General features: G+C 35.9%; 2 protein-coding genes across 2 annotated transcripts in view; both read left to right on the top strand.

Annotated features, from left to right (window-relative positions):
- Nucleotides 1-159: 159 nt before the first annotated feature.
- On the top strand, nt 160-9,189 carry LOC100887842 (cytoskeleton-associated protein 2). The gene is made up of 8 exons (XM_030980548.1): nt 160-374; nt 3,037-3,166; nt 3,921-4,181; nt 4,436-4,663; nt 5,247-5,496; nt 6,805-6,975; nt 7,727-8,016; nt 8,631-9,189. The coding sequence occupies exons 1-8, from the start codon at nt 314-316 to the stop codon at nt 8,881-8,883; spliced, it is 1,644 nt and encodes a 547-aa protein (XP_030836408.1). The 5' UTR covers nt 160-313; the 3' UTR covers nt 8,884-9,189.
- A 2,649-nt stretch (nt 9,190-11,838) lies between these two features.
- LOC575200 (protein KIBRA) overlaps nt 11,839-26,916 on the top strand; it is a 38,572-nt gene continuing 23,494 nt past the window's right edge. Inside the window, exons 1-3 of the mRNA XM_775617.5 lie at nt 11,839-12,143; nt 20,499-20,539; nt 20,915-20,983. Coding sequence (XP_780710.4) covers nt 12,016-12,143; nt 20,499-20,539; nt 20,915-20,983 — 238 coding nt within the window. The 5' untranslated portion in view covers nt 11,839-12,015. The remainder of the gene's footprint in view (nt 12,144-20,498; nt 20,540-20,914; nt 20,984-26,916) is intronic.

The raw sequence follows: 26,916 nt of genomic DNA, 5'->3' as shown, positions 1-26,916 counted from the left end.
AGACTAACGTGTCCAAATGCTACCTTCATGTATTTTTTTTGTATTTATATGTATTGTTGTAGGCCCATATGCCCATACCACCTCTCCGCGCCCACTCGGTACCCTGATCCGGTCCCTATCTACCACCCCCCCCCCCCCCGCCCCCCGGAAGTATGCGACGACGTGATTGGTCATCAACGAGAACAGACAGAAGGAGGAGCGAATTACAAAAACATAAACAGTCAAGACTGCCAGTTTTCGAGATTTGTTTTGTCTTATTTTATCTCTGCCTTGCTTTGCTAGAAAGTACTCTGCCATATAATTTCGGAATACGATGGAGTCACTTTCTAAATCTTCTGATTGTCGGAAAAGGCGAAGAAGTTCGGTAGAAAACGGTGAGAAATTGGGTAGTTTTAATATTAAGTCCCACATATTGAACCTGAGTGAGTGTGATTTACTAACTTTTGTTTTAATTATGAAAGCTGTTATGAACTAACGCCAATTTCACTAGTATATAAGACGATATAAATTTCGATCACTGGTTTTAACAGGTCTGCTTTAGTTGCTAATTTCTTGTTTGGCAGACCTGAGCTGAGACTCGGCCAGGCGATCCGTGGCTCTTGCCTTCTACTTCGGCGCTTGTTCAGATACGTATCCAAAATTTGACCCGTAACTCCGGCGTGGAGATACCCTACTAAAACATACCCAAAATGAAGTAAATATTAATTAAATGTCCAAATAATGATCATGAGTTAAAAGGCGTTATGTTTGTTACCTGTTTCGTGTCAATTTTCTTGTTATTTTTGGAGTAATTTTCAGATAAACGTTGATATTAGTATGTACACTCTTCACAGGTTTCACGGCAAACCGCTGCACTATACAGTACATACTGATGGTGGGTTGCGGGCGGGCGCGCGCCTGTGTGAAGTTATCTACCGTTATGTAAAAATGATATATCGCATGTTTAGAATAAATGGGGGAAAATAAAATTAAAATTTCAAATACTTACTCATGAATTTAACTGTCAAAAATCATAATCTTTAATGCCTTTATTATCATTATGAAGAACTTCTGATATTTCCAGTTATAATCCAAGGTCGAAATCACTGCCAATAAAATGAAGATATCCGATTTGATATTTTTAACCGCCACATGTGGTTTTTTTCCAGCAATAGTCTCAGTACTTCCAGTAATCAACTTGGCCAATAAAAAAATAAGCCACAAAAAACTTGGTCCACATCACGCACCTATTTCTCACACACAACTCTCAATTTGGAAAATTGGTATTCTGAAAGTTCACTTAAATGACCATTTTAAATTGGCAAGAGATGCGTTTTGCTATAAACTGCTTTGATGTGCGCACACAGCAGTCAAATGAGGAGTTGAAAGAGTTTTGTTGTTCTTAAATCTCTTTTAGTAGTCGATTGGCTTCAAAAAGATAAAAGACCCAATAGTTCTATGAAGTCATCAGTTTTTTAGCGAGACATGGCAGACACAACACTAGTAAAAGGAGGAGGCGCGATAGCTCAGTCGATAGAGCATTGGTCTCGTTATCCGGTGACCCGGGTTCGAAACCAAGTCGATGCGCTAGTGCCCTTTGGTAAGGCATTAATCCTCATTACCAGGTCCCTCGGAGAGGACCTAAAGCCGTCGGTCTCCTGGTTGCTTATTTACAAGCATTTATTGCTTTCTTAGCTGTCAGGTAAAATAACCACCACTATCACCTATCACCTAAAATTGTATTTTTCATTTCACGCAATGGATGTCCAATTGCCAAGATGAAATGTTTGATTAATTAAGAATAACCTTATTCATTTTGATAAGACAGAGGTCTCAATGTTCTAAAATTAAGTGGATGTTTCAATTCAAGAAAGTGAAATTATCACAAGGCTTTCTGAAAGCGGCTCTCACACTCTGCAGTTTATAAACACATTTTCCTATGTTGAAATTGGAGCACATTTATACATCATTTTTCTAATTGGTTACAGTATATCTGATTGGTGGAAATGGGCTAAAAAAGAGGAGGGGCCTATTTTCATGATGTAGGAGTTCATAGAGTGCTAAGTGATTTTTCAGAATACCGATTAGGAGGTCTGTTAGCGCTCAATTTACTTGAGTACTTAAAAGTAACGTTAAAAATAAAGTTAAGTGAGCTTTCAGAATACCAATTTTTATGGGGGGTCGAGTTGCAGTATTTTTTACATTCATTGGCGAGTTAAATTTATTGTATTTCGCTGCTAAAAGTGTTATCAAGTGTCAGTAAAGTGCTGATTTACATGTAGAAAGATCACTGCGGCTTCTTTTGCAGCAGTTTACCGCCCAATACTTGAACAAGCCTTAGACATGTTACTTAGATGCAGGGAATAACTTTCCCTAAATTTTTTGATAAGCAATTTCACCCGATGGATAAATATTTCAAATGAAATTCTGTACATTTCTATGAAAGAAAACTGCTACACAAAAGATATTTTGTATAGCAGTTATGCAAAAATACATAGCAAATTGCGATGCGATACCAGGAAAATTATTCCCTGAGATGTGATCACTCCTGATCCTGTATCATTATTGGCACAATATTTTGAATCCACAATGGCTCTCCAGTCTCCACCACGGACATCTCAGACTGGGCAAAACCTGAGGCCTTGGGAAACAGATGACATTTCCACAGTGATCCATGCTCGAAATTATGTTCAAAACATAAAGAAGTAAACATCTGTTTCTGTTCAATTTGCCCCCACAATATTTTCAAATGCATGTTATAATTTGTGTTGACTTCTATTTTCACTGCCGATTGATCAGTGATTCCTGGCGATTCCTGAAATGCATAATATTGAGTATTCACATCACACAAATCCATACCAAAAAATGCTAAAGCTGCAAAGACTCATGACTACATTATTAAATTTGTCCTAAAGTACTGAAAAGTATGACTTTATAGGAATTTTAGCCTTGAAAACACAATACAGCTAATACATGTACCCTTAGTCCCCTACATACAAGAAGAGCTTGATCATCAATGTATTTTTTATAATGAAATTCATTGTGGTATTGTTTTAGATATTATGGAGAAAAGGCTGCAAGCATGGAGAGCAAAGAAGGGTTTGCCTACCCTAAGTAAAATACAAGAGGAGAGACAAAAGACAAAACTGCTGTCCAAGCACACAACTCCAAGTCATCCATTGAAGAGGTAATCTAAACAATCCAACTTTACTTTTGTCAGGCAGATAGAATGCCTGGCTATGGATGAAGAATCATACGCTGTTGCCCAGAAAGTTGGAATAATTTTCTCTTGCCTCTTTTCATGAATTGATTGTGACAGTATGTACATGTATACTTGATACTGATAGATAAAGTTTACATCTCCTCATAACTTTATTGATACATTTCTGAGAAGATTTAAACTTTATCAAGAATAAAACATATTATCACAGTCATTTCATGAAAAGAGGTATGAAGAAATAATTCCAACTTTATGAGCAATAGGGTAGTTTATATATGCACCATGTACTGAGAAATGTAACTTATGAGGCAATTTATTAACTTTCTGTCATTATTTCTTTCCAGATACTTGCAAAGTATAGTATGCACCAAAATTAATAGTTTTAACAATTTGAGGAATAAAAGCTAATTTATCTAATCGTTGAAAATAGACCCATTGTGCATAGATAATAATTCCTATGATTATTTCAACAAACAATGATAATACACATTTCTTTCATAGAAAGTATGTATACGCATGATTCACAAAATCAATTTGGTATTAAATAAATAAAGATTGAGTGATAATCAAATGTTGAAACATAAATGAAGAAAGAGAGAGAGAGAGAGAGAGAGAGATGTTGACAATTGATTCCACTATTTTTTTACACTATGAAACATACTGTTGGTAATCATGTCTTACTTGTAATTACATATTTTTATGTTTTCCATCTGCTTCGTAGGAAATCCATTCAGATATCTAAATCCGAGAAAAAGATGGAGAGAACTGATGATAAGAGCAAGCAAGCTAGGTTTTATACCCCAGGCCCTTCAACCCAACGTGATGTAGCTATCGATAGGAGACGTACATGTAGCAATCTACAGACTAACAAGCAGCCTAGCAGGAGAAGCCTAGCACCATCAACTAGGATGAACACTCCCCATCAATCTTCAAATAGTGTGAAAAGGAATGAGAGCAAAAATATAGCAACAGGCAATAAAGTGTGAGTACATCCATAGTAAAAAATAAATAATTACAGGTAGCATCTACTTTTAAGAAAAAAAAACATAGTTTAAAGTCTTATACATGCTCATGATCTTTCTGCATGGACTTTGATTTATGCAAACATTTTTTCTTTTTGTGGCTGATATCTATGATTTACTTAATTAATTTCCCTGGATACTTTTAGGTCTTGCTATCATATTTGGCTTTTCCAATGTTAACCACCCCTTTCATTTACCCTTTTTTTTTGTGCAGCACATTGCTTCCAAACAAAAGAGATAAAATCCCAGCAGCCATGCCTCGGCAAGTTCCTATCAGGTCACATGATCTGTCACATGTCAGCCTCCATACCCAGGGTCGCAAGTCTGTTCGATTCTCCTCGCCCAAGATGTCAACAGCAGTGGAGGCATGTGATGAAAATATCCCTGTCAGCTGCACACCCAAGGTCACACCTGGACCAAGCAAGAGCAAGTCAGACATAAGGTAATTTAAATTTTTGTTTTCGTTCCACAAGAAATAAGCTACTGGTATAGAAATACAATTTGTGACCTTGCACCACAAAACAACTAAAATATTGCTAGAATTTTTTTTCACTTTAGGCCAGGGTAGTATTGCGTACCTGCCAACCCTTCCAAATAATCCGGAATGGATTTTGAGAACCTAACAACTCAGAATATCCTGATTTGTCAAAATTCAGATATTTTTGTTTTTTGTTGTTGCTAAAGCCAAATTAAGCTTGTTTTATCATGCGCCGCAATTTGGGAGTTCACATATTGCATGCATCGGAAGGCTGCATGATTGAGCACCGAATTTGTATTCATTTTTTATTACAGATTTACCGCGTATTGCCAGGTACACTGCCGCTGCACGTGCGAACGCCTGTTAAGGGTACAGATTTCTTATTTTCGAAGGCATACTGTGCTAGAAATTCCTAATTCTTATTTTTAAATGTTGGCAGGTATGGTATTGGAATGCCTTGAGCGATTTTCGTGGTTGATATATGTGCTGTAGAAAAAAACATCAATATTGTTATCGTTACTTATACTATTTGTCTCCAAATTTAAAGAGGAAGACTGGAGCAATGGCTGATAGCCAAGGGTAAGACGCCCTCGAGGTTCAACAACTTCCTGGGCTATGAGTCGTCCCTGCAACACACCCCTGGCCCTGCAGGCAGCAGCCACATGTCGAGGAGAAGGTCTGGGACACCTCACCTTGGGAGGAACAGGAGAGACACCCCCGGAAAAGGAACACGTCGGTCTGGTGAAGGTGGTGCTGTACATGGCACCATGAAAGAGTGTCTGGAAATGCTGGAGGAGGTGAGATGGAGACTCAGACCAGTTAAGACCAGGGGGGTGTTTCACAAAGACTAAGATTGACTTTAAGTTGGACTTAATTATGGCAGGTCATTCATGCCACTGTTTGCTCTCACCATTTACTGGCAATGGTCTCTCAAGGGATGTACAAATCATGGTCACAAATCTACAGAATTGAGCCTTTTTGATAGTTCATTATTGAAGGAAAAAATATTATCTGAAGATCATAATTGAGAGACCAATGGTGAGAGCACCCAGTGGCATGAATGGCCTGTCATATTTAAGTCCAACTTGAAGTCGATCTTAGTCTTTGTGAAACACTCCCCTGGTCTTCCTAGTTGAGGCTGTACTACTCAAATCTTGTCTAGCTAGTTCAGATCTAGACATGTATTAGTCATTAGTCAAATATGGTATAGATTAGAAGGACCATGCAAGAAATGCCAGTTTTATTTAGGCCTTCTAAATAAGGCTGTATGCAAACAACTAAATCACTACTAAGTCATGTAAATATGTTTTTACTTCCTGTACATTTCTCTGAACAGGAAATTCTTATTAATAATTAATGTTTCCTCAATATCACAATGTGTGTTCAGGACCACGTGTTATAGAGAGTTGCAATTGATTCAAATAAATCGCAAGTCCTCCAATCAATCAAGTCTCCTATCTCATAAGTTGTAATTAATCTTAAATGTTTATAAGACCAGGCTCTGGTTTATACCAAGAAAGCCCACCTAAATCCTGTATTATGTCTAGCAGGATATAATTGTATCATTAGAAGAGAGCTTAGAGAGAAAAGAAAAAAAACACAAGCAAAAAATGCCTTTGCCAAGCAAAACAAATGATTTGAAAAGATTATTGGATTGAGTTGATATTTGACCTATATCCTGTTGGTACCCTTTGTATTCATTTCTTTTCAAGGGATCAGAGCTGTCGGTTGAATATATGCTGTGATTCTGTGCATTGTGCATTTCTTTTGTGATTGCTCATTAGTTTAGAGGCAAATGCCATTTTAAATATGTTGGGGGAATTAAAGACTCTTTGGTGTATGACTAGACAATTATCCATTTACCCATTCAGGCTGAAAAAATAAAAAGAAGATTAATAATTCAAATCTTATTAACACCCTTTTCTGAAACTTATGACATGAATTTATAATGATATACAGGATTTTTCTCTTGAAAGGTTGTTCCATATTTCCTAACTTAATTGCATGTAGACTGCTGACAAATGTTAAATGATATATATATTTTCAACATTCACCAAAATTGTCCTTCTCATCAAAAACCCTTGTTTGTTTTTACCCTATTATAGGGATGCCCGTTGGAAGACATGTTAGCCTGGCTGGATGGAATGGTGACCAAAGTTCCACTCATCCAACAATGTGCAGGCTATTGGCTGTGCAGGGCAAAGATTGCTGAGAAACAGGGTGGAGACCAGTCTGCCATTGAATGCTTGTTTGAAGCTGTGGAGTTTAACCCTGAAGTAAGTGCATAACAAGAGTTAACATTGTAGGTATCAAGCAGTAACACTCCCTCCCTCTATGTGTGCCTGTATGTCTGTCTCTCTTCTAGTTTATCCCTTGGAAATTAGAATCATATTGATAACAATAGTAGGAGCAATATATCAAATATCCTGGGATAAGTGTGTATGCTTCATGTAAATTCAAGCACACTACTTTACCACAAGACTTTGTAAGCAATTTATGACAGACTTACTTTCTGGAAGTTTGTTTGATGGGATGCAAACTAAAAACATTAGTTTTGAATAATATGTATTTACACACTGTTAGGGGAAACTTTGCCTGAAACTACTCATGACTGTCTCAATGCTGTCAATTTTACCAAGGTTTTGTAGTTGGTTGACCCTTATACTGTTGACCCCCCCCCCCCCTCCTATCTGCTACATGTCTAGTCTTATCAAAATGTTTGTACATGTATTTTTTTAATTTTTTTTTTATTTATTTATTTTTTTTTTGGGGGGGGAGGGGTACTCAAAAACATATGTGCAATGGTTATTGACATACAAAGTTCACAATTCAAATGACAAATGCAAACTTGGAATGTTGCCTAGTCGTATCATGTCTTGTCATAAAGTGGAAGGGGGTAAAAGGGGTTACCATGGTGTCATCAAATGTCAATGATGGCCCCATTAATATGATCTAACAACAGCTTGTCTACTTCATTTACTAAGTGTAACACACAATTTTTGTATACTTTGTTTCTTAATACTACAGCCTGTAAAAGATATCCTGGACACCCTGGCTACATACAGACTCAAGCTAAAGATGAGCAGTGAGGAATCCGAAGAGACCAGATGGAAATCTCCTTCCATAGAGACTGGTGTGGACTACCGTCTCAGGCACTCACCATGCCTTGAGGTCCAGACACCTGTAGCACACCTGAGGTTTGAAGAAGAGGATGGGAACCAGTCTCCTGATGGAGAGGATGATAAGAGACCTGGAGAGGATACATCCCATTTGAGCATCAAGTACAGCCTCAAGGAAACTACACCTTACTTTACGAGGTAAACCACACTTTTGCAATTTAAATGGCTTTTCTTTTAAAATCCAGAATGGTGTGTGTGTGTGTGTGTTTTTACAGACGTGTGTCAATCAGATATGATAATTTACATCTGGGGACCAACTTTTAACGTCACCATCCAAAAGACGTGACTCAGTTTCGAACCTGCGTCCTCGGCTGAATCAGTTTGTAACTTCCATTGTTAGCTGGATAACATGCATCTTATTTAAGGACAATAATGCAATTCTGATTCTCAAACAATATCTGATGTGACATGCTCACATTGTGATAAAGATGGACTGGTTGGTTGATGATAGATACTGTTTGTAAAACTAGAGGTCATGGTTACATGTGTATGGTTACTGATATCAGACACATTCAATGCTGTTACATAGTGAGAGAAAGGAGAAACATTTAGAATAAGATCGATTAACATAATCAAAGATCTAACTCTTAAACCGGGTGTTCGCTCTTGGTGCAGATTGTCATTTATTGTGAAACCTTGTAGAATTCAGGAGCTATCTGTTATGATTGAATCAATTGGAAAACTTATGTAAATGAAATAAATACAAAGATCATTTGCAGGTTCATGTCTAAAGTCTTCTCTCTTCCTTGCAGGATTCACCGGACCATTGGCCATTCTCCGCCCACTCCTTGCCTGCTTGTCACTCCAGTCAGACGGTCGGCCCGTCTGGACAACAAACGACGCTCTGTGGCTTGCCTGGGTACCCAGCTGACCCGCACTCCGGCAGTAGAAGACTGTTTGGACTCCATGAGAGAGGTAGCGGCTAACTACCCTACAGCCCAGCTGATCCTACGACCGAATAGAGCTCTTACTCAGGAGTTCTCTGAAGCTCAGCTTCAAGACTAAAAAAATGATTACAGAGCATCTTGAAATTAAGTGTCAAAAGTGATCACTTCCAGTTCTGTACTTACATGTATACAATTCTAGTAGTCTATCGAACATTTTATAATGCTCTGAAATATATACTAGTACAAATTGTGTATTTTACCTTAATTTATTTACCTGCTTGCTAAGAAAGTAAGAATATGGTTGTAGATAAGCAACAAGTGTACATAGGTTTTTAAGTCCTATGCTTGGTAATTGAGGCTAACTGTCCTACCAAAGAGCAGTAGTGCATCGGTTTGGTTCAAACCCTAGACCTCCTGGTTAGAAGACCGTTCTAACTCCATCAGACAGGTGCTGGCTACCTACCACCTACTGGAAATTTTTGCAATGTTTGGACCATGCCCCCATTTAGAATACAATTTCATGGGTCTGGACTCTGGAGTGAAATTTGAGGGGCCATGTTCACTGGTTCCTGTTACTTTTAAGACCTTGGATGTGCATAAAGACTTGTCAAAAAGGGATTACTGCTGTACCGTACTTAGAATTCTTGAATGACTTTTGCTTTTTATATACTCACAAATCACTATAATTTGTGTATGCTAATGTACTTACCATATCATATGATTAATTCATGCATGTATTCCCTTTTTTCATATTATTCTGGAAAATGATGGTATACTTGAGCTGTAGATAGATGCATATTACTGAAGTATTTATTTCACTATCAACATAGACAGTGGTACATAAATTACAAAATAGCAATATATGGCCCAGGACAAAGAATTTTCCCAAGCACGGGGTTGTAGATAACCATACAGTTGTACAGGTATATATTTAAAATGAAATTTAATTGTGGGATTTAAGAATGGACATGGAGATGTGCTTTTACTGTATGTACAACACATGTAGGATACATGTTTGAATTTGACTTTGAATTTATTGACAACACATAACAATAATGAAAGTATATAAACAATTTTACAATGCAAGAAGAATACTGATACATGTATACATAACAGAAGAGTGATTTTGATTGAACAGTAATGGTTTTAAAAGGATATTTAGACATAGATTTGCATACTATTTAATGTACAAAAGATATTACTAATATTTAGGTGAAGTTGTTAATGGGAACTAGAAGTTAGCACAAGTGCTAGTCACGCCTAGTACCATTCTTTGGCAAGATTTTTTAAATTTTATTTAAAAAATTTATTGTGAATGAAAAACGTGTTTCTTTTGTATTTACATATATATATATATATATATATATATATATATATATATATATATAGGCGTGAAGAAAATGGTCTAGAGACGTAGCTGTATATATACATAAATAATAATATAGTATCTTGTAACTTTCTTACGCTTCTAAAAGATAAAAACAATGTTTAAGTGCTAAAGCATTATAATGAAAGATAACAAATCTTTGAACAAATACAATTTATGTTCATAAAATGAAAAGGATAATAAAAACAAAATCATACAGGTGTGCATAACATGCACAAATCTTGTAAAAGCTTAAGGGCAGTTATAATCGTTAACAAGTAAGTGTATACATATATACAAGAAAGACAAGTAGGGTAAGTAAAAGGAAACCAACTCTGCATAACCAACTACCGGTACTTGATTTATAATTAATGTTATTGTCAAACATTAAAAAGTTCCTTTCTTAGATTGTACATCAAAACTGCGCTATTTAGAGTTTTGGTATGGCCCCCAAAATTTGAAATAATTTCAAGAGAAGAGTAATATTGATTTGCACATTTACATTTGTTTTCATTGTTAAAAGGAGATATGTAAGGAATAAACATACTCATTAATGCTTTTAAATGATTTGTAATGTAAAAATGTCACTCCTTGTAATGTTGGTACATTGTAGCTTGTGCTTGGTTGAAAACTTGGTGAAATATTGATTGATTAATGGATTTGTTGGTTGATAAATTGATTGATTGATTGATTGATTGATGAATTGAATGAAAGATGGAAGGATGGATTGATTGATTGATAGATGGAAGGATGGATTGATTTGTGGATAGATGGATGGATTGATGGTTTAATGATTAATCAACAATGTCTTAGTGAACTGATGAATCAGAAGATTGATGGATAGATGATTGAAGGATGAGTGGATTGATGGAATGATGTTGTATCAGCTGTTGAGTGGAGCAATTTATGTTGATGGATGAATGAATGAATAAAGAGTGGAAATTAAGACAAGTAGTAGATCAGATACTGGCCAGATGGATAGGTAAGTGGAAATATTAAGCATATATTTGTTTAAATTTATTAGTCAAATGAAATATACATATTTAAATGGAGAGGTTAATTGATGAGGAAAGATTGGTGGGACTGGGTGCAATATCTGATTAGGTTACCTTGTAACCAGGTTTGGCCTTCCCCCCAAAAAAAATATTGCTCTACCAACAGGCTGCATACAAACATTTCCATTTAACATTAACAGTATAATTATAGGCTACAACTACAAGTCGCTTTTCCTCTAATCTTATTGTTATAATTATTTCCCTTTCTACAAACTGTTTAATGATAAAATGGAAACAAATTAAATATGTTATCTGTACTAGGCTTTCAGATAAGAGGCATATACACTTAAGAACGTGAGAGCTAGGCCCGTTTTTCAATTATCTGTAGAGAAGGAAAGTTTTTGTTTTTCGATGTTATTTGAAATTATTATTATAAAGTCTTGCCAAACCCCCAGTCAAACCTTATTTTGTTGTCCTTTATGTTTATAAATAGCGCCGTCTAAGCCATGAAGCTTTGAAGAGCAAGTTCCGCTGCGGTCGGTGCTCATTCAGGTTGCTCGCTCTCAGAAAATAGCTGAAATTCCTGGTGAATGATGTCACCAAGGCTACGAAAGCGCAATAATCGTGCATACGTAATGAGCTTATTCCGCAGGTGCTCGCTCCGATCGAGCGAAACCATAAAGTGCATTGTGTAGTACGGGCGATGCAGCGTTACACTCGAATTCTGAAAACGTTCGTTCGTAAATAAAACGGCACAATTAATTACGCACATTGATCATCGCGATCGACTGGAATGGTGTAAACATGGCGTCTGGAATTATACAGTGGAAGGATTAGATTGAAGCCACCTCATCATTTTCATGGATATGAGCTCACATCAGTGATAAGAATGCCTAGAACACGCGAAGGAGAGTTTCCTCTCCCAGGAGGATGGGAAGAAGCTTGTGATGGCGATGGAAAAGTGTATTTCATCGACCACAGTACGAGAAAGACATCGTGGATGGACCCTCGCGACAGGTAGGCTGATCGGGCTTGCAAGGTGGCCGTTGTTTAGCCGCTCGCGTATAGTAGTTGTGGTGTTTATGGTGGTAGACTGGTATACGGCGCGGCGCGGTGGTGGTAGCATGCAGTACAAAGGGGAATTGCTAACTGCAGCTGCATAGTGAATAGCGCGATGTTTTCCCGTTTTTGGGGGTTGTTATGTTAATGAGCATACTGTGTAATATAGATAAAAAATGTTATTGATCATCATTGTTCAGTCAATTATCTCAAGTCAAAGAAGTGAAAAAATAAAAATTGGTAGGCCTAGAGGTCTAGAGAGTAGAGTCTAGATCTAGAATTTTTGCTCATGTCATTTATGAAAGTGATTCATATAAATTTTAAATCAGTAAAAGTGTATTTTATTGAAAGAGATACATGGAGGTAATTTTACTTCCATTAGTTCATGACTTTCACTTTGTTATTTAAATCTAGGGAAGGTTGACAAATAGTCAGTTTTAACAAAGAATTTCCCTTACCAGACACAGTTTACATGTATGTCTGTCCAGTATAAAAATGATTTACACAATTTGATTATGAATATTAAACAAGATGCAATTAATTAATTTACATGTACGTGGAAGTGAAGTAATTTGTTAGCGGATATTTATGGTGCAGTATTATTTTTAGTATAATATTTAGTATTTACAATGTAATCTAGTACTGGTATTATAGAGACCCAGAATGTCTCAACGACATGTTTCTTTCCAATTCATCAGTTTTCTTTCAGACCAGTTTAAACGAGAGTAAATTTAAATAGCAAAATCACTAAAGCTTTATTTGCATCTTGTAGAGGATCCTAATTAATGTTTTATTTCTATATTCACAGAATGCTTTTCTTAAAAATAAATCATGTGAAATTTAAGTTCAAATAGATCTAGAGTAATAGACCCCTATACTGAATTCAAATGAGAGCTATGACATGTACAAGACTAGTTTCAACAACTAAATTGAGTTTGAACCCTCATCTCAACATTTCTTTTGCAAATTACAGATTATTGCAAAATTCATAGAGGCAGTCATTAAAAGAGATAGGCCATAACATACGGAAACAAAGTATGTATATTTGGATTGTGATATCATCTTGATACATGTACATGTAGGTCACACTTTTGGTGCTCAGCTCTTGGGACAGACACACATGTACATGTACCTACCGGTAATAAAAACACAGAAAGAATTTGAGAACATGCACAAGGAGAAGGACACGACTCCAATCTGAAAAACAGAGACAACATCAATAGAATTCTCTTTACATTAGGCCTGTTTTCATCAGACCTGTTTTACATCAGTTCTAAGTTGCAAAATGTCCCGCTATTTTGACTAGCCCGATCTCAAATTAGCCAGTTAATTTGCGTCTTCATCAGCCCGCAGTTGCAATTAGCAGGCTATTTACCGGTAGTCAAGAAAATTTCACAAGAAATCGTGGTCTTGTTTCCAAAGTAGCTCGCTATCTCGGAAATAGCGGGCTAATTTGCACCCATCCGAGCAAGTTTGCGATGAGCGTATCGGTCTGGCGAAGATGCAATTTCAAGCTTCGGGAAAATATCCCGAAAATAGCAAGTTATTTTGCAACTTCGGTCTGATGAAAACCGGCCTTTTGTGAAAGCATTATAATTCTCATCTGTCTTACATAATACATGAAGAAGAAGAAGAAGAAAAAAAATCCTTGCTCCACTTTCAGAAAGAAGTAAAGGTTCAGTATTCTGAAAAGGGAAATACAGGTATTTGAAGGATAAATGTAGGCCTACGCCTACAAGTATTCATATCACCAAGAAAAAACCCTTTCAGTTTCACTTTGTGGAAGTAGTTTAATTCTCATCAGTCTTGCATTATGTAAGAAGAGAAAAATAATCCTTGAAGCTTAAAGAAAGGAAGAAAAAAAGTTAAGTGTTCTGAAACCAGGGATAATGCTTTAAAGCTAATTCTAGATAATAATATCTGTTCACTAGTAAAAGTAGTTGAACATTTGTCTGAAACTAGTATCATGTATTCAAGCAAAAATACTAGGAAAGCTTTGAAAGCAAAATGTGAAGCTTTCTGAATAATAAAAAAAGGGAATGTTTTACACATAATGCATGTACATGTACAATGTATGCCTTCAAGTCTTTTCACCCTATGAAAACATGGTTCCAAGCTTTAGTTAAAAATGTGTTCTGTATTCTTGAAAAAATATTGATGTTATGGAAGGAAATTATAGGCCTACAATACTGAAAAGGAAAAACTCTCAACAATCATCAATTAGACTAGGAGTTATTCTGAGAAATTCAAATAAATCATCACCACCCTTATCTTATGTACTGCTTTTGTCAGTATTTGTTTTATTTGCCTAGTACTGTAGTACCTTTAGGCTTTAAGAAATAAGAAAAGTACACAAATTTTATTTCCTATTTAATTTCAATAAAGTGTGTTTGGAAAATATAAGAGTGATACATTTGGCATGCTAACCTACAGTGTACGATGTAACCAGATATCAAAAATATATTTTTTGTAACATTCCAATTATTGCACCTGTATGACCTGTTGAATGTTCCTTTCCAAGTATGAGAGGAATAACTAAAGGTTTATCGTGATAAAAGAGAGAAGATTGTCAATATTATTCAAGCCTTTTGAAAATCAGCCTCCTCTATCAGTGAAGATAATCAGGGCAGGAATGTCAAACATCTTTCAAATTGCGGCCCTACAGTCTGGACTTTGCTCCATACTTCTGATGCCACTAACTTTTGAGTTGTTTGTCTTTTCTTTTAGGGGGAGGAGTGGGTCCAAAGCCTTTATCTGTTTAGTTTATGTCACATAAATTGCTTGTATAACAAGAATTATACTTGGATTAAATTACATGTATTATAATAATGAGATACTTTGAAATAAACATAACAGGTTTGCAACAGACAAGAAGGTCAATATTAACTGAATAAGAGAATTGGAACACATTATAATGATGAATATCTAACTGTAAGTTGTTTTAAAATTCATGAATAGCATCAATAAAATAAAAAATGCATCACAGTTGGCTTAACAATGCATTTTTATTTTTTAATTCACAAAAGTTGGCAGTTGTTTCACTTTGTCCAAATTTAACAGTACATACTGTACACATATATGCCTATGCTTTTGATATTGCTAAGCTTCGTCTGGACTCTCAGTCTTTTTTTAAGTATGAAAGTGGTATTACAACAGACGGTATGAATGGGTCTAGTGATATGTATTAGCAAAACCCCTCCAAATTCCCATTCTCCCAATGACAGGGCCCCATAGAAAGGAATGTGTGTTTTATTTGTCTACAAACTCTAGCCTGCCTTGAAATAGTTGTTGGTTTCATAGCAGAGTGCTTTCAAGCTATGCCGGTTTTTGCAAGTTCTCTGATTCTCTCTCTTCTCTCACTGGACCTACAGTAGAAGCAAAGAATACAGAGAATGACACCTTTATGTTTCCATATACATGTAGACAGAAAGCCTATTGTGTGGTATGGGAGAATTCATGTTTTGTCTGTCTTTTGGGGGTGCATGCACTCACTTCTGGGCAACTTATCTGATGCTGCCTTCAGACATGTAAAAAACTGTATCACAGCCCATTTTCTCACTGCCATACAATGTAAATCTCCAGTCTCCACAGCCTGTACTGTAATTTGAGGGGGGGGGGGGTGGGACATTATATAAATGCTGTCCATACAGTTTGGGATCTTATCACACTGATGTATGTACATGTACATGTAGGCCAACATGTACAATACATTTCCAGTACATGCTTCTCATGCAGGTAATAAGTTTTGAAATATCTTGGTTTGGTAAGAAAGTCAGCTTGATATTCCTCTGCATGGACAGGACAAGGATTGAAGAAAAGGGGAAAACTTGATCAAATGAAACTTGTTGATTACTGGTACAACTATACATGTACCTGTGGACCTACATGTATATGTACTTGACTACTTGTACATGTTGGTTCAAGTTGTGGAAGAGTGGACTAAAGATGCCCTATTAGGCATATCATTTTAAAAAATCCATTTTGTCTTTCTGAATTTGAATTTTGAAAAATGATTGACCAAATTGATACAACTATATTGAAGGCACATGTACTGTTCACGTACATGGTACTACATGCAGACCTTCATTATGTCCTCAAACTCGGGTATAGGCCCACAATGTAGAAGTTATATAGTGTAATAAAACACATGTATATAGGCTTCCATTATTTTGTAGAGCACTGTAATCGTTCTACATTCCAGTGAATAGACAAATGTAAATAACAATTATGTGCCAATTCATTTATGAACAAAACTTGCTCATGATGATAAGAAACTTTGTTAAAGATAATATAACAAGAAATTTTTATTAAGATGTTCATGATGCAACAAGTGAGGTGGAGAATTCCTTTGATATAGTTGCCAACTTGTTTTATATCTTAAAGGTAGAGCACATTTGTACAAGTACTAATGTAATGTACCATGGGCCTGCGTCATAAAATGTGTACACTGTAACTACATGTACAGGTTGCAAGCAATACTTTAAATATTTCCTTGTTAACCACCATGAATTAAATTGTGACTTGGAGCATTCAATTGTATTATTAGTCAGTCCATTTTACCCTTTCATGATCATCTTTACTCCATTGTAGTCTGCATAATACTTATTCATGCCATGCAGGTTTGTGAGTATAAATTTTCCCACTCCCACTCGTTATTTACACAGTATCATTTCAGCTAGAATTGGTAGAATACTACAGTAGAACAGTTCTGTTGTACGACTTGAAATATTGTATTGCTACTGATGCAAATAAAGATAATATACAATCATTACAGTGTAGGCCTATGTCGTGTACATGTAACAGTTGTGTGAGAAATGTAAATACGGTAATAAAATATTCTCTTGTGTAATTTCCGTCAAAGTTGTTGCCATTGACAAATTCAAGGCTTCAAACAATTATCTGATCTTGCAGCTCAAAAGGATTTTTTCAACCTCAATTTTGTTCTTACTGTATTATGTATATCTTTTTTTGGGGTGTGAAGTATAATGTTTACCTCAATTTCCATATACCGGTGAATTTTTTGCCATGTACACTGTACTGTACAGTACATGTAAGATAATTTGATAACTATGTCATTGTTTATAGCCTAAATTATGTAGGAATTTGTTTATAACCTACATGTATATGGAAATATTGAAGTTTGAATCACATCTTATTTTACTGTTGAGAAACACAAACTGTCCATATTTGAGTGTACCATACCATTAATATCATATATAGAGACTAGTTTTCTGGACAAATTATGTACAGGTAGGCCATGGAAACTTGCTTCTTGTATGGTTCACATTATAAAAATCTTCTTGGACAATCTAAAATATCTCAAGGCCTTCAGTGCAAGTAATCCTCTTCTGTGTTCACAAAGCAGTCCAGACATACATTGTACCTTTTATGAGTATGTTGTATACCTTACTTTATCTGAAGAAAAACCTGGGCATATCATGAACATTTTATTGGCCAATTTGTTAACATGTTAACCAGTTTATTTTGCCGAATACTATTGTGTGAACTCACTCTTTGAAGTTTGAACCAAAACCCACACATTCCTCAGTTTATATATGGCCCTGCAGGTCACCACAACACTTGAGGTCAAATGTGAAAGTGTCTACCAGGACATGTAAAATTAGTCTCTTCTCTGCTGACCTCAACAGATAAATTGGAAAACTAACTAGCCTATTGATTCACCATTTATATGACAGGGCTCCACAGTACACATTTTTTATGTAGGGGATCAGGATTTACATGTAGGTTATTTAGGTCTTTACATCAGGAGCCCTGTCTAAAAAAAATGAACTTTGGGTGTATGGATGTACCTTTACATTCTTTTAACTTTATATAATTTACAAATTTTTGAGATTTTTGTTTTAAAATATATTTAAAAAAATGTTTTTAAAGGCTATTTAAACCTGATTGGTTATTATAAAGTTGTGTAAAATGTATTCTTGCCCGAAATGAACTACAGTACAAGTTTTTGAAATTTGATGCAGGTTGTTTGAGAATGCAAGTGTTTCTAGAATTTGTTTTTAGTGATTTACTATTTAGTGATTTTTACAAAGAGGCAAATTTGAATGATGCTTCGACAGTACAGCTGCATTGTTTGCGCAAAGGTCTGTTTTGATAGACTAGAACCAAACTCTGAGAAAGATCGAGAAATTTGTAGTAAAAAGAGTAGTTTGGTATGTGACAATCCTGTGTAACACCTTGCATAAATCATTTCCTCTTTTCCCACATGGGCTCTGGTTAGGACCACTAGCTGAGTGCCTAATGGGCTCCTATAGTTGCCCTCAGTTGGATTATAATATAGACCTGGGTTGGATACATGTTGCCCTGAATTTTGATATATTATCGCTGCATCCGTTCCGGTTAGAATTTTTTATTTATCATGTTGTGAATAGCTTGACATTGTTTGAAACATCTAAGCCTTCTTTTAGTTGCCACATAGTTGTAATCCTTTGTGACTTGTCTCGATCTCTCTCAAAAGTCTGAATTGCTAAACAGTCCACTTTGATTGCTTATGAAAGAGAGGACAATTACAGTTGTCAAGCTCTGAATTAGTAGGCCCTACATTGTACATGCATATTTTGTAAACAAGAGTGCCATAACAGAACATTTTGTTTTGGGAAATTTGAAACAAACCTACATGTAGATATACATTTATACATTCCATAAACAGACCAATGTCTCACACTTTCACTCATACCTTCCCAATATTAGATTTTATGAAATGGTCCATGCATCTTGAAGACTACTTGAAATGCAAGCCTTTGTGCTTTGTTGCCTGTGAGCTTACAGGACAAGTGTATTTTAAATTTATGTTTTTCAGTTTCCAAGAAAGAGGTATGCTTTTTTTCTTGAAGGGTCTACAATTTATAAACAAAACTGACAACCCACTGCGTGTATTGATTGTGTAGCGTATTGATTCTCTCAGCCATTCACATACATACCAGGATACTCTTGAGTTAAAAAGGGGATTAAAACTTTCGAGCAAAACTGGCAATGTCACATGTTTACGCATAGTCAGTACCCATATCTATTTGTTTCAGTATACTTCTCTGTGCACGATTTTCAGCAAGAGTGGGCTCAGTAAAATCATTTTCATGATTTCAAAACTTCAAAGTAGTCATCATTTTCATGTACACCCTGTACCACATTGCTCATAATCTATCTTTCCTTATACTTTTAACAATGCAGTCACATGACCAGAACTTCACTTTATCTTTAAATGGCTAAGTAGCGTTGGCTTCCAAATAGTCCTGTTAAGAGGACCGAAAGAGAACTATTGATCTACATTCCTATCTTTGTGTCATCTATTGATCTGCCTTCATCCCTTTGTCAACTCTAGAATTCGACATATACATCAGCTATGTGTGCATTTCCTTCTCTCGCTTTGAGCCGTGTGGGGTTGGACTGCTTTTGTGTGCAGCGTGCCGGCTTTAAAAAGAAGTATATTGTACTGCTTCACATGCCTACGTATGTGATCATGCACCACCAGGCGTATCATGGTTTCATAAGCTTCTAATTTGCTATATCGAGATAATACTGTATGTTAAATGTAGTGTGGATTAAATATAGACTTGTACACTATCATACAGTATTGGGATTTCTGTAATATAGAGAACTCCATACATGTATATGGAATCACTAACATGTGTACAAATGATCACATGTTGGGTATGTGTCAGAGAATCATAAAAGCTTCATAGAATCATAAAAGCTTCATAAAGACACCTGTTACACATTCCACATGTCATAAAATGAACATGGTACCAACTATAAAAACCTAAAATGAATATTCATGAACAGAGGTACATGTACATATGTAGAGTTGGTTTCATGTACATGGAGTTCATACATGTAGAATTGTAGATGTATTCAGCAATGTTTAAATGTGTTTTTAGTTTTAATATTAAATGATTTGTAGGACAAAACATGAACATGGAAACACACTGCAGGTAGACTACATTTAAACAAAATATGTGTAGAATGTATTCTATGATTTCTTGCATACAGCAAGCTGCATTCCATCATGAACCACACAAGTGTTATTTTATTAAAACTACCTTTATGTCAAAATGATCTTCGAAACAGCAGATTGCTAATTTTCGATTATGAGATATTCCCTGCAAAATAAGGGGGTGGAAATAAAACTGCACTTTCTAGAGTGGATTGGGGATAGAGAATTTTTAGGATTCACTTAGTAAATTTGTAATGAACAAAAATGTTTACCTATCTTAAAGATTTTCTGGTTGTTAGTTTGCCTGCTCCTAATTTACCTATTCTAAAATTCTACTTACTTTGTTCTCATTTTGATCACAGATTAATCAAACCATTGACATTTGGAGACTGCGTAGGTGATGGTAAGTACTGGTTCCTTTGTTGCCTTTTAGCCCTCAAGAGTACGCATTTTAGGACGATATGTGTAATCAATAAAACCATAAAAGCCATTAATTTTTAATCTACATATATTCAGATACCTGTATGTATATCATATGTATTGTAAAGTAGTCATGAGGAAAAGAATGGCAAAAATAAAACTCCCAGAACCTAATAAAATTGATGGTATGAGATCTATTCTAAAGGATAGAAAACCAATATCTGCTATTAAAGCCTAATATCTGCCAAATCGTTTTCTTGCAAAATGCAATTTCATGACCGGGATTGAAGTGTTCAGTCATTATTTTGTGATCTAATTATTAATATTGCTTTATTGTTTTCTCTTCGTTATCACACAGAGCTGCCATTTGGATGGGAGGAAACATTTGATCCATCAATTGGTGTCTACTACATCAATCATTTAAATCGTAAGTCATCTCATCTATAATTCAGGATCGAATTTACTTTCCATGATTAGAAATTGAATTATTCTTTATTCTTTTATAGATTAGAATTTTAAGTTTTAACAGGGTGCAAGAATATAATATCAGTGATGATAATATAAGATTCCATGAAAAGAGTGCCACAATTCAGACTTAGGTACTGTAGATATACAGTAAATGCATGAATTGAAACATTAAACTGCAACATTTAAGCCTGCTGAAATGGGCAAGGATGATTTACATTTGCCCTTTTTTGTTTTCCTTATGCAATTGGAGGGGGGGGGGGTGGGGGGGGGGGGGGGGGGGAGTCAAATTTGAAGAAGAAAAAAAAGTTAATGGTTTTGCCTTTGATGCAAAGTAAGATGTTACTGTCATTGGGTTGTGCAGTGATGGTAAAAAGTTTAAAGAAAAGGTTTAGTTCTGGGTTTGGGTGACAATTAGTTTGAGGTTTTTTATTCTGGTTTTCCTACATACAGTATGTGACAAACATATTAGCAATGTCACTCAAGAAGGGTTGCTAGTTAAGTGCCCTCATGCGCCAAATCTAAGATTACTAAGAATTGTTTATAACTTTAGATTAAATGTAGATACCACATGATAGTATAATCTCATTTCATTACTTTGTGCATTGTTTAGTGCTTCTCACTAAGTGTGATTATCATTAAGTTTTGTTATATTATGGTTATTAGTTTAATTTAAAAAAAGTTTGCAGCATAACCTTTTCCAAGAATCTCTAGACAGTTTCTTTTCACACTATTACGTATGACCCGAACTCAACTTTCTCTTTAAGGGGCGTAAACACCCATTCAACACAGATGGGTGGCATTGGTCTAGACAGGGCCAATCACTGCAAAACTCATTAGCAAGATACTATCTTAACTGCTTGCATCTCACATCATTTATTTGTTATAACTCTACCAGTGAATTCCATTGTGAGACTCCAATAGTGATATATTATATTCATATTAAACACAATGGCTTTATTCTTGGTTTTAACCCCTACTCTACAACTACTACATGTACTGTAAGGTGGTGAAGTATCAGTTGGTCCACTTTTTATGTAGAGCACTATTAAAGTGTCGACCTATTCATCCAGAAAAAATTACAATAATTCTATATGGCTATACGTGAAGAAAAAAAAAAAAACTGTCATTTTTAATTTAGTTCAATACTTATCTCATTCAATCTCTCAATCGTTTTTTTAAAGAATTAAAAAAAAAAAAAAAAAAAAATTATAATAATAATAATAGCCTAATAGTCCACTCCAAATTTTATTTAACCGAAATGGGAATTCTTTTTGCCCAATTGATCGTGAGCCCGGCAGCCACTGAGCAGCGCCAGATCGACGTTTCTCTTTCCCTTATTGTTGAACGCCAAACAAGGTAGCAACAACTCCCATCTTTTAACGTTTTTTGGTATGACGCGGCCGGGGTTCGAACCCACGACCTCCCGGTTGTGAGGCGGACGCTCTACTGACTGAGCCAACACTCCGGTGTTATTATTATTAAAGAATTAAAAAATATACACAATGTAAGCTTGACACTTTGCACTCTATAGATCATTGGATGACTTGAAAGGTAAACTGGTTTTACTTAGCATACCAGTATGATAGTGAGTTCCAGAATGGAATGGGTTAATAGAGCGAGGAGAGAAATTGACACCTGGAGAAGAACTTCTCTGCATTCCTGTGTTCATCTGATGATGGGCATCAATCAGATTGATTTGATGTTGTGATGGTGGAAGGGTGGGTGCAGGTCAGGGCAATGAGGCTTTTCTCACGGCAGGGTCATCGGAGGACAATCAACATGCTTTCATCATCTAATCGTCGTGTCCAACTTTCAGGTTCAATAATTTAAATTTCGACCTTCGCAATGAATCATTTTTCACCTCTTTTGTAACTCTCAACAACAACATTTTACATTGATTTTTTTTCTTCTTCATACTTCATTTTATCTGTTAATTTATTTGAAATTATAGACCAAAATATAAGGGGGTGGGACAAGGGCTATCCCATTAGCTTAGGGGGCAAAGTCAACTTCATTGTACACTGTCCACCCTCCAAATTCTGAATAAAGCATTTCCATACCCACCCACCAGAAATGTCGAATATTTCTGGGATAGATTCTTTTGCTACTAGCCCTCAAAATGCAATAGGGTTTCAGGGGCAATAATGCCCTCAGAGCCTTTGGAAAATGCTATAGAGCCCCATAATAACACTATCATAATGTTTTTTAAAAATATTTTACTATAAGGAAAATGTTGCATTTTAAATTAGCCCTTTTATTACTAAGGAACAGCCCCCTACCCCTCCCCCCCCCCAAAAAAAAAAATGAGGACAAGCTCTGATGCCTAGCAAGCCACAATAGCTTAATGATGAACTTGGCACTTGACATCACTTTCAAACGATGCAGTTAAGGGGTTAATAGGGTCGTAAGGAGAAGGAATATAAATGCGTTTACCAGGGGATGCTGATGCTAGCATTTTGAAATGTAACTCCCACCCTATTCAATGACTCATCGCTGCCTGCGAGCTGCTTGTTTTGAGCTGTGAATGTGATACATGAATAGATAGATTGAAATGGTAGGATAGTGCTCTGTGGTCAAACTCAGCTCTTACTGTTCTCAAGTAGACTTTCTTTTTGGAACATTGAAAAGGGTATTGGATATTTACAGGATTAAATCCACAATTTTTCATCACATTCAACTAATGGCATTATTATTTCTTATTGTGCTGATCAGAGGCACTATAGAGTACCGAAGCTGTGACGTCATTAAAATCAATTTTTATAATTTCTCAATTTTTTCTTCATATTCCGAAAGAACATCAAAAATAATGTCCAAATGTCGAAAACCAATTGAATATGTTAAATATCGGCTGAGATATGACCATCTGAATAAATATACTCCCAATAGGAACTCAGTGTTATATGCTCTGGCTCCTAATGGTTAGGAGCCAGAGCATATAACACTGACCTCCCATAGGAGATATATTCATTCAGATGGTCATATCTCAGCCAATACTTAAAATATTCAATTGGTTTTCGACATTTTGACATTATTTTAGGTGTTCTTTCGGAATATGAAGAAAAAATTGAGAAATTCTAAAAATAGATTTTTGATGACGTCACACTTCTCCACTCTATTCTAAATCACATCCACAAACATGCCCCTTGTATTTATTTGAAGGGGGGGGGGAGGGGGATTTAGTTGGTGATTGATTTACAAACCTCATTGAGGGTCATTCAAATGTATCGTCAAATATGCCTTCCTCCTCTTTTATGATAGGGACATCAAATTAAAGCTATAGATCAATTAGTCAAGGAGACCAATTAGGGGAGCAGACCAATTAATGACCCTCAATTGGTCCAAAATGAGCTATGTTCACATTTGACATTTGTAGTGACAAACTTTCGGTTTGGGAGACCTGTAAATTTAAATAACAGCCTACAAACAATAACACAGGTTGACTCAGCCGCATGACTGAAACAACCATTTTAAACTGCATACTGGTGAAACCTCGAAAGTTCATTCCATCTACACTGTACATAACTGTACTATCTGAACGATAGATCAATTTTGATCATTCAAATATACATGATAATTGATAAACAAACAAATGAAAAATAGAAAAACATAAAGTTGATTACTTCAAGTATTGCCTGATGCAATGGAATTCCCTAGGAGGACAAAAAATGATAGTATTTAGTAGGCTACCCTGCATTACGAACCTAACCATACCGGAAATATGTACCACTTCAGTTTGTATCACTATCACAGAATTTGCTCCAAATTTCAAATCAATTGCATTTCACAACCCAATTAGTATTTTGTATGGAAAATGTGTTCATGAATGTAGAATATAATTTGTTTTTCAACCGCATATTTGCATAAGCAGCTCCCGAAAAGCCTGATTTCTACCCAGTAATTCTCTTATCTGGATAAGCCTCAATCCCCAATCCTACTTATCTATGGATAAGCTTTCCTCACTGACATTGTTGACATATTTGTGGCAGTTGATATCCAGTCAAAGAGATAAATAGACTTGCAATGCAACTCCAGCTATGTTCATGTGGCACTGTGTAGTTCTTAACTTTAAGTTTGCAAAACCTCAAAATTATAATCAACAATCCACTAACTACATGTATGACAAGAGTTCACATACATGTAGGAACGAAATAACAAGTATTCATAGTTTTAGACTACAAGCTAGGAAAGCAATCCTTTTAAATACAAGCTGACATATTACCTCAAAGTTGAGTGCGTCCACACAGCTTCAAGTAAACTTAGTTTTGCAACTAAAAGTGCATCCGCAGACGTCTCATATTCCCTTACTAGTAATACAAAATAACTTTAAATTTTGAAACCATGACTTAAACTTAAAGTTAATGGACTGCCGTGCGAACCTGATTTCTGATTAGTGATTACTGATTACCCATTCCACATACTGTACCTACATGCATAGTGTGTTAGTAATGCACTCTTCAGTATTATCATCATGTTACATTGTAGCTCATGAAGTCTGTTTAGTGTTGGCTTACTTTATCTAGTAGATAATGTTTGAACTCTGGGGCCCATTAACAGTAAGAATGTGATATGGGGCAAGTCTAAGCTAGTTTGTCTGATACTAATGTCCTTTGGCAAGACATTAAATCTACATTTGCCACACTCGACTCAGGTGATGTAAATGGGTACCTGGCAGGAATTATTTCTTTGAAATGTTAGAGCACCATAATGTCAGCCAGGCTAAAGCCGGGGTAATAAATGCGGAGTGCCAGGAGTGTCAAGTCTGACAGACATGAACGCGATACAAGAACCCACTATCATTATTATTATACATCACTGACCAAGTCTATGATTTTAGTATACAGGTGTATATCTGACCTTTTTATTAGAGCTTTTATTCAAGGGTTAACACTAGCAGGCGGCCAGGACACATAAAGCACCCAAAATCTCAGTCTGGACTCGCAAAATATCAAAATGTTTACACAGTCATAGGGCTTGTGCATACAGACTCGATTTTCTTTTATCCGGACCCCCTATACAAAAAGTTAGAGTGGAGCCCTGTTTTATCAGACAAAATTTGAGGTGAAAAAGGTACATTTGATGTCAATTCTGCTCTGCTCTACCCTTCATGTACATGTAGTCCTACCTGCATACAATATTTGATGATGTCAGCCTACTATTTTCAACAGACTTTGCAGAGTATTTCGAGGTTGCGTGTTGGCATACATATGCAGGCCTATAGACAATAGATAAAGACAGTATTCTGTAAATGCATGGTACAATGAAGGCCAATGATAAAGTCCATTGTTATAGATATTTTTAGTGATGTAGTAAAGCATCTTTGTCATAGCAAAAAATATCTCTGTGTTGTAAACTAGACCCCACGCTGACTGCGATAGTTCAATCACCTTTAACAATATTAGAAACCTGAAATACAGCCAAGTAGCTCTAAAAACCCATTGATTTTATCATTTGATCATTTGATGCGATACTCCCCTCCTAAAACTAGCATTCATCTATATTACAAACAAATACAAAGGCAATAATTGGAGCATCATCTTGACTTAATCCTCCTTTAGATCCAATGTATTTCATTCTTAGATGTGATCCTGATGCATTGATTTTGTGTCATGATTGATTAGACACAGACAGGCTGGTGTCATGGGAGAAAGACATCTCTGCAATGGTTGGCTTGCTTTGCATTGTCCGACTGTCTGTCTGTCATTCATTTGAAGTGAAAATGAAGATCTCATTTCAAATATTTCAAAGTACAGTGTAGACAAGACAAATGAATCAGATGTGTTTGACTTTACTCCTCTCCCCCATTCAGATGAGGGAGAATTATTGTATAGGCTACAACTGTATGATATTTTATATAAGCACTTTTTCGCTCTCTTTCAATGGATAACATAAGAA

Source organism: Strongylocentrotus purpuratus, unplaced genomic scaffold (genome assembly GCF_000002235.5).
Source record: "Strongylocentrotus purpuratus isolate Spur 01 unplaced genomic scaffold, Spur_5.0 spur5_scaffold_11, whole genome shotgun sequence".
Lineage (NCBI taxonomy): Eukaryota > Metazoa > Echinodermata > Echinoidea > Camarodonta > Strongylocentrotidae > Strongylocentrotus > Strongylocentrotus purpuratus.
This window is presented reverse-complemented; position numbering and strand designations above follow the sequence as displayed.

What these genes read in the sequence shown, in the direction of transcription:
- LOC100887842 (XM_030980548.1), top strand. Translation starts at nt 314, where the DNA reads ATGGAGTCACTTTCTAAATCTTCTGATTGTCGGAAAAGGCGAAGAAGT. An exon ending in CTGTGGAGTTTAACCCTGAA is followed by an intron (nt 6,976 to 7,726) that starts GTAAGTGCATAA and finishes TTAATACTACAG; the next exon opens with CCTGTAAAAGATATCCTGGA. An exon ending in ACTACACCTTACTTTACGAG is followed by an intron (nt 8,017 to 8,630) that starts GTAAACCACACT and finishes TCTTCCTTGCAG; the next exon opens with GATTCACCGGACCATTGGCC.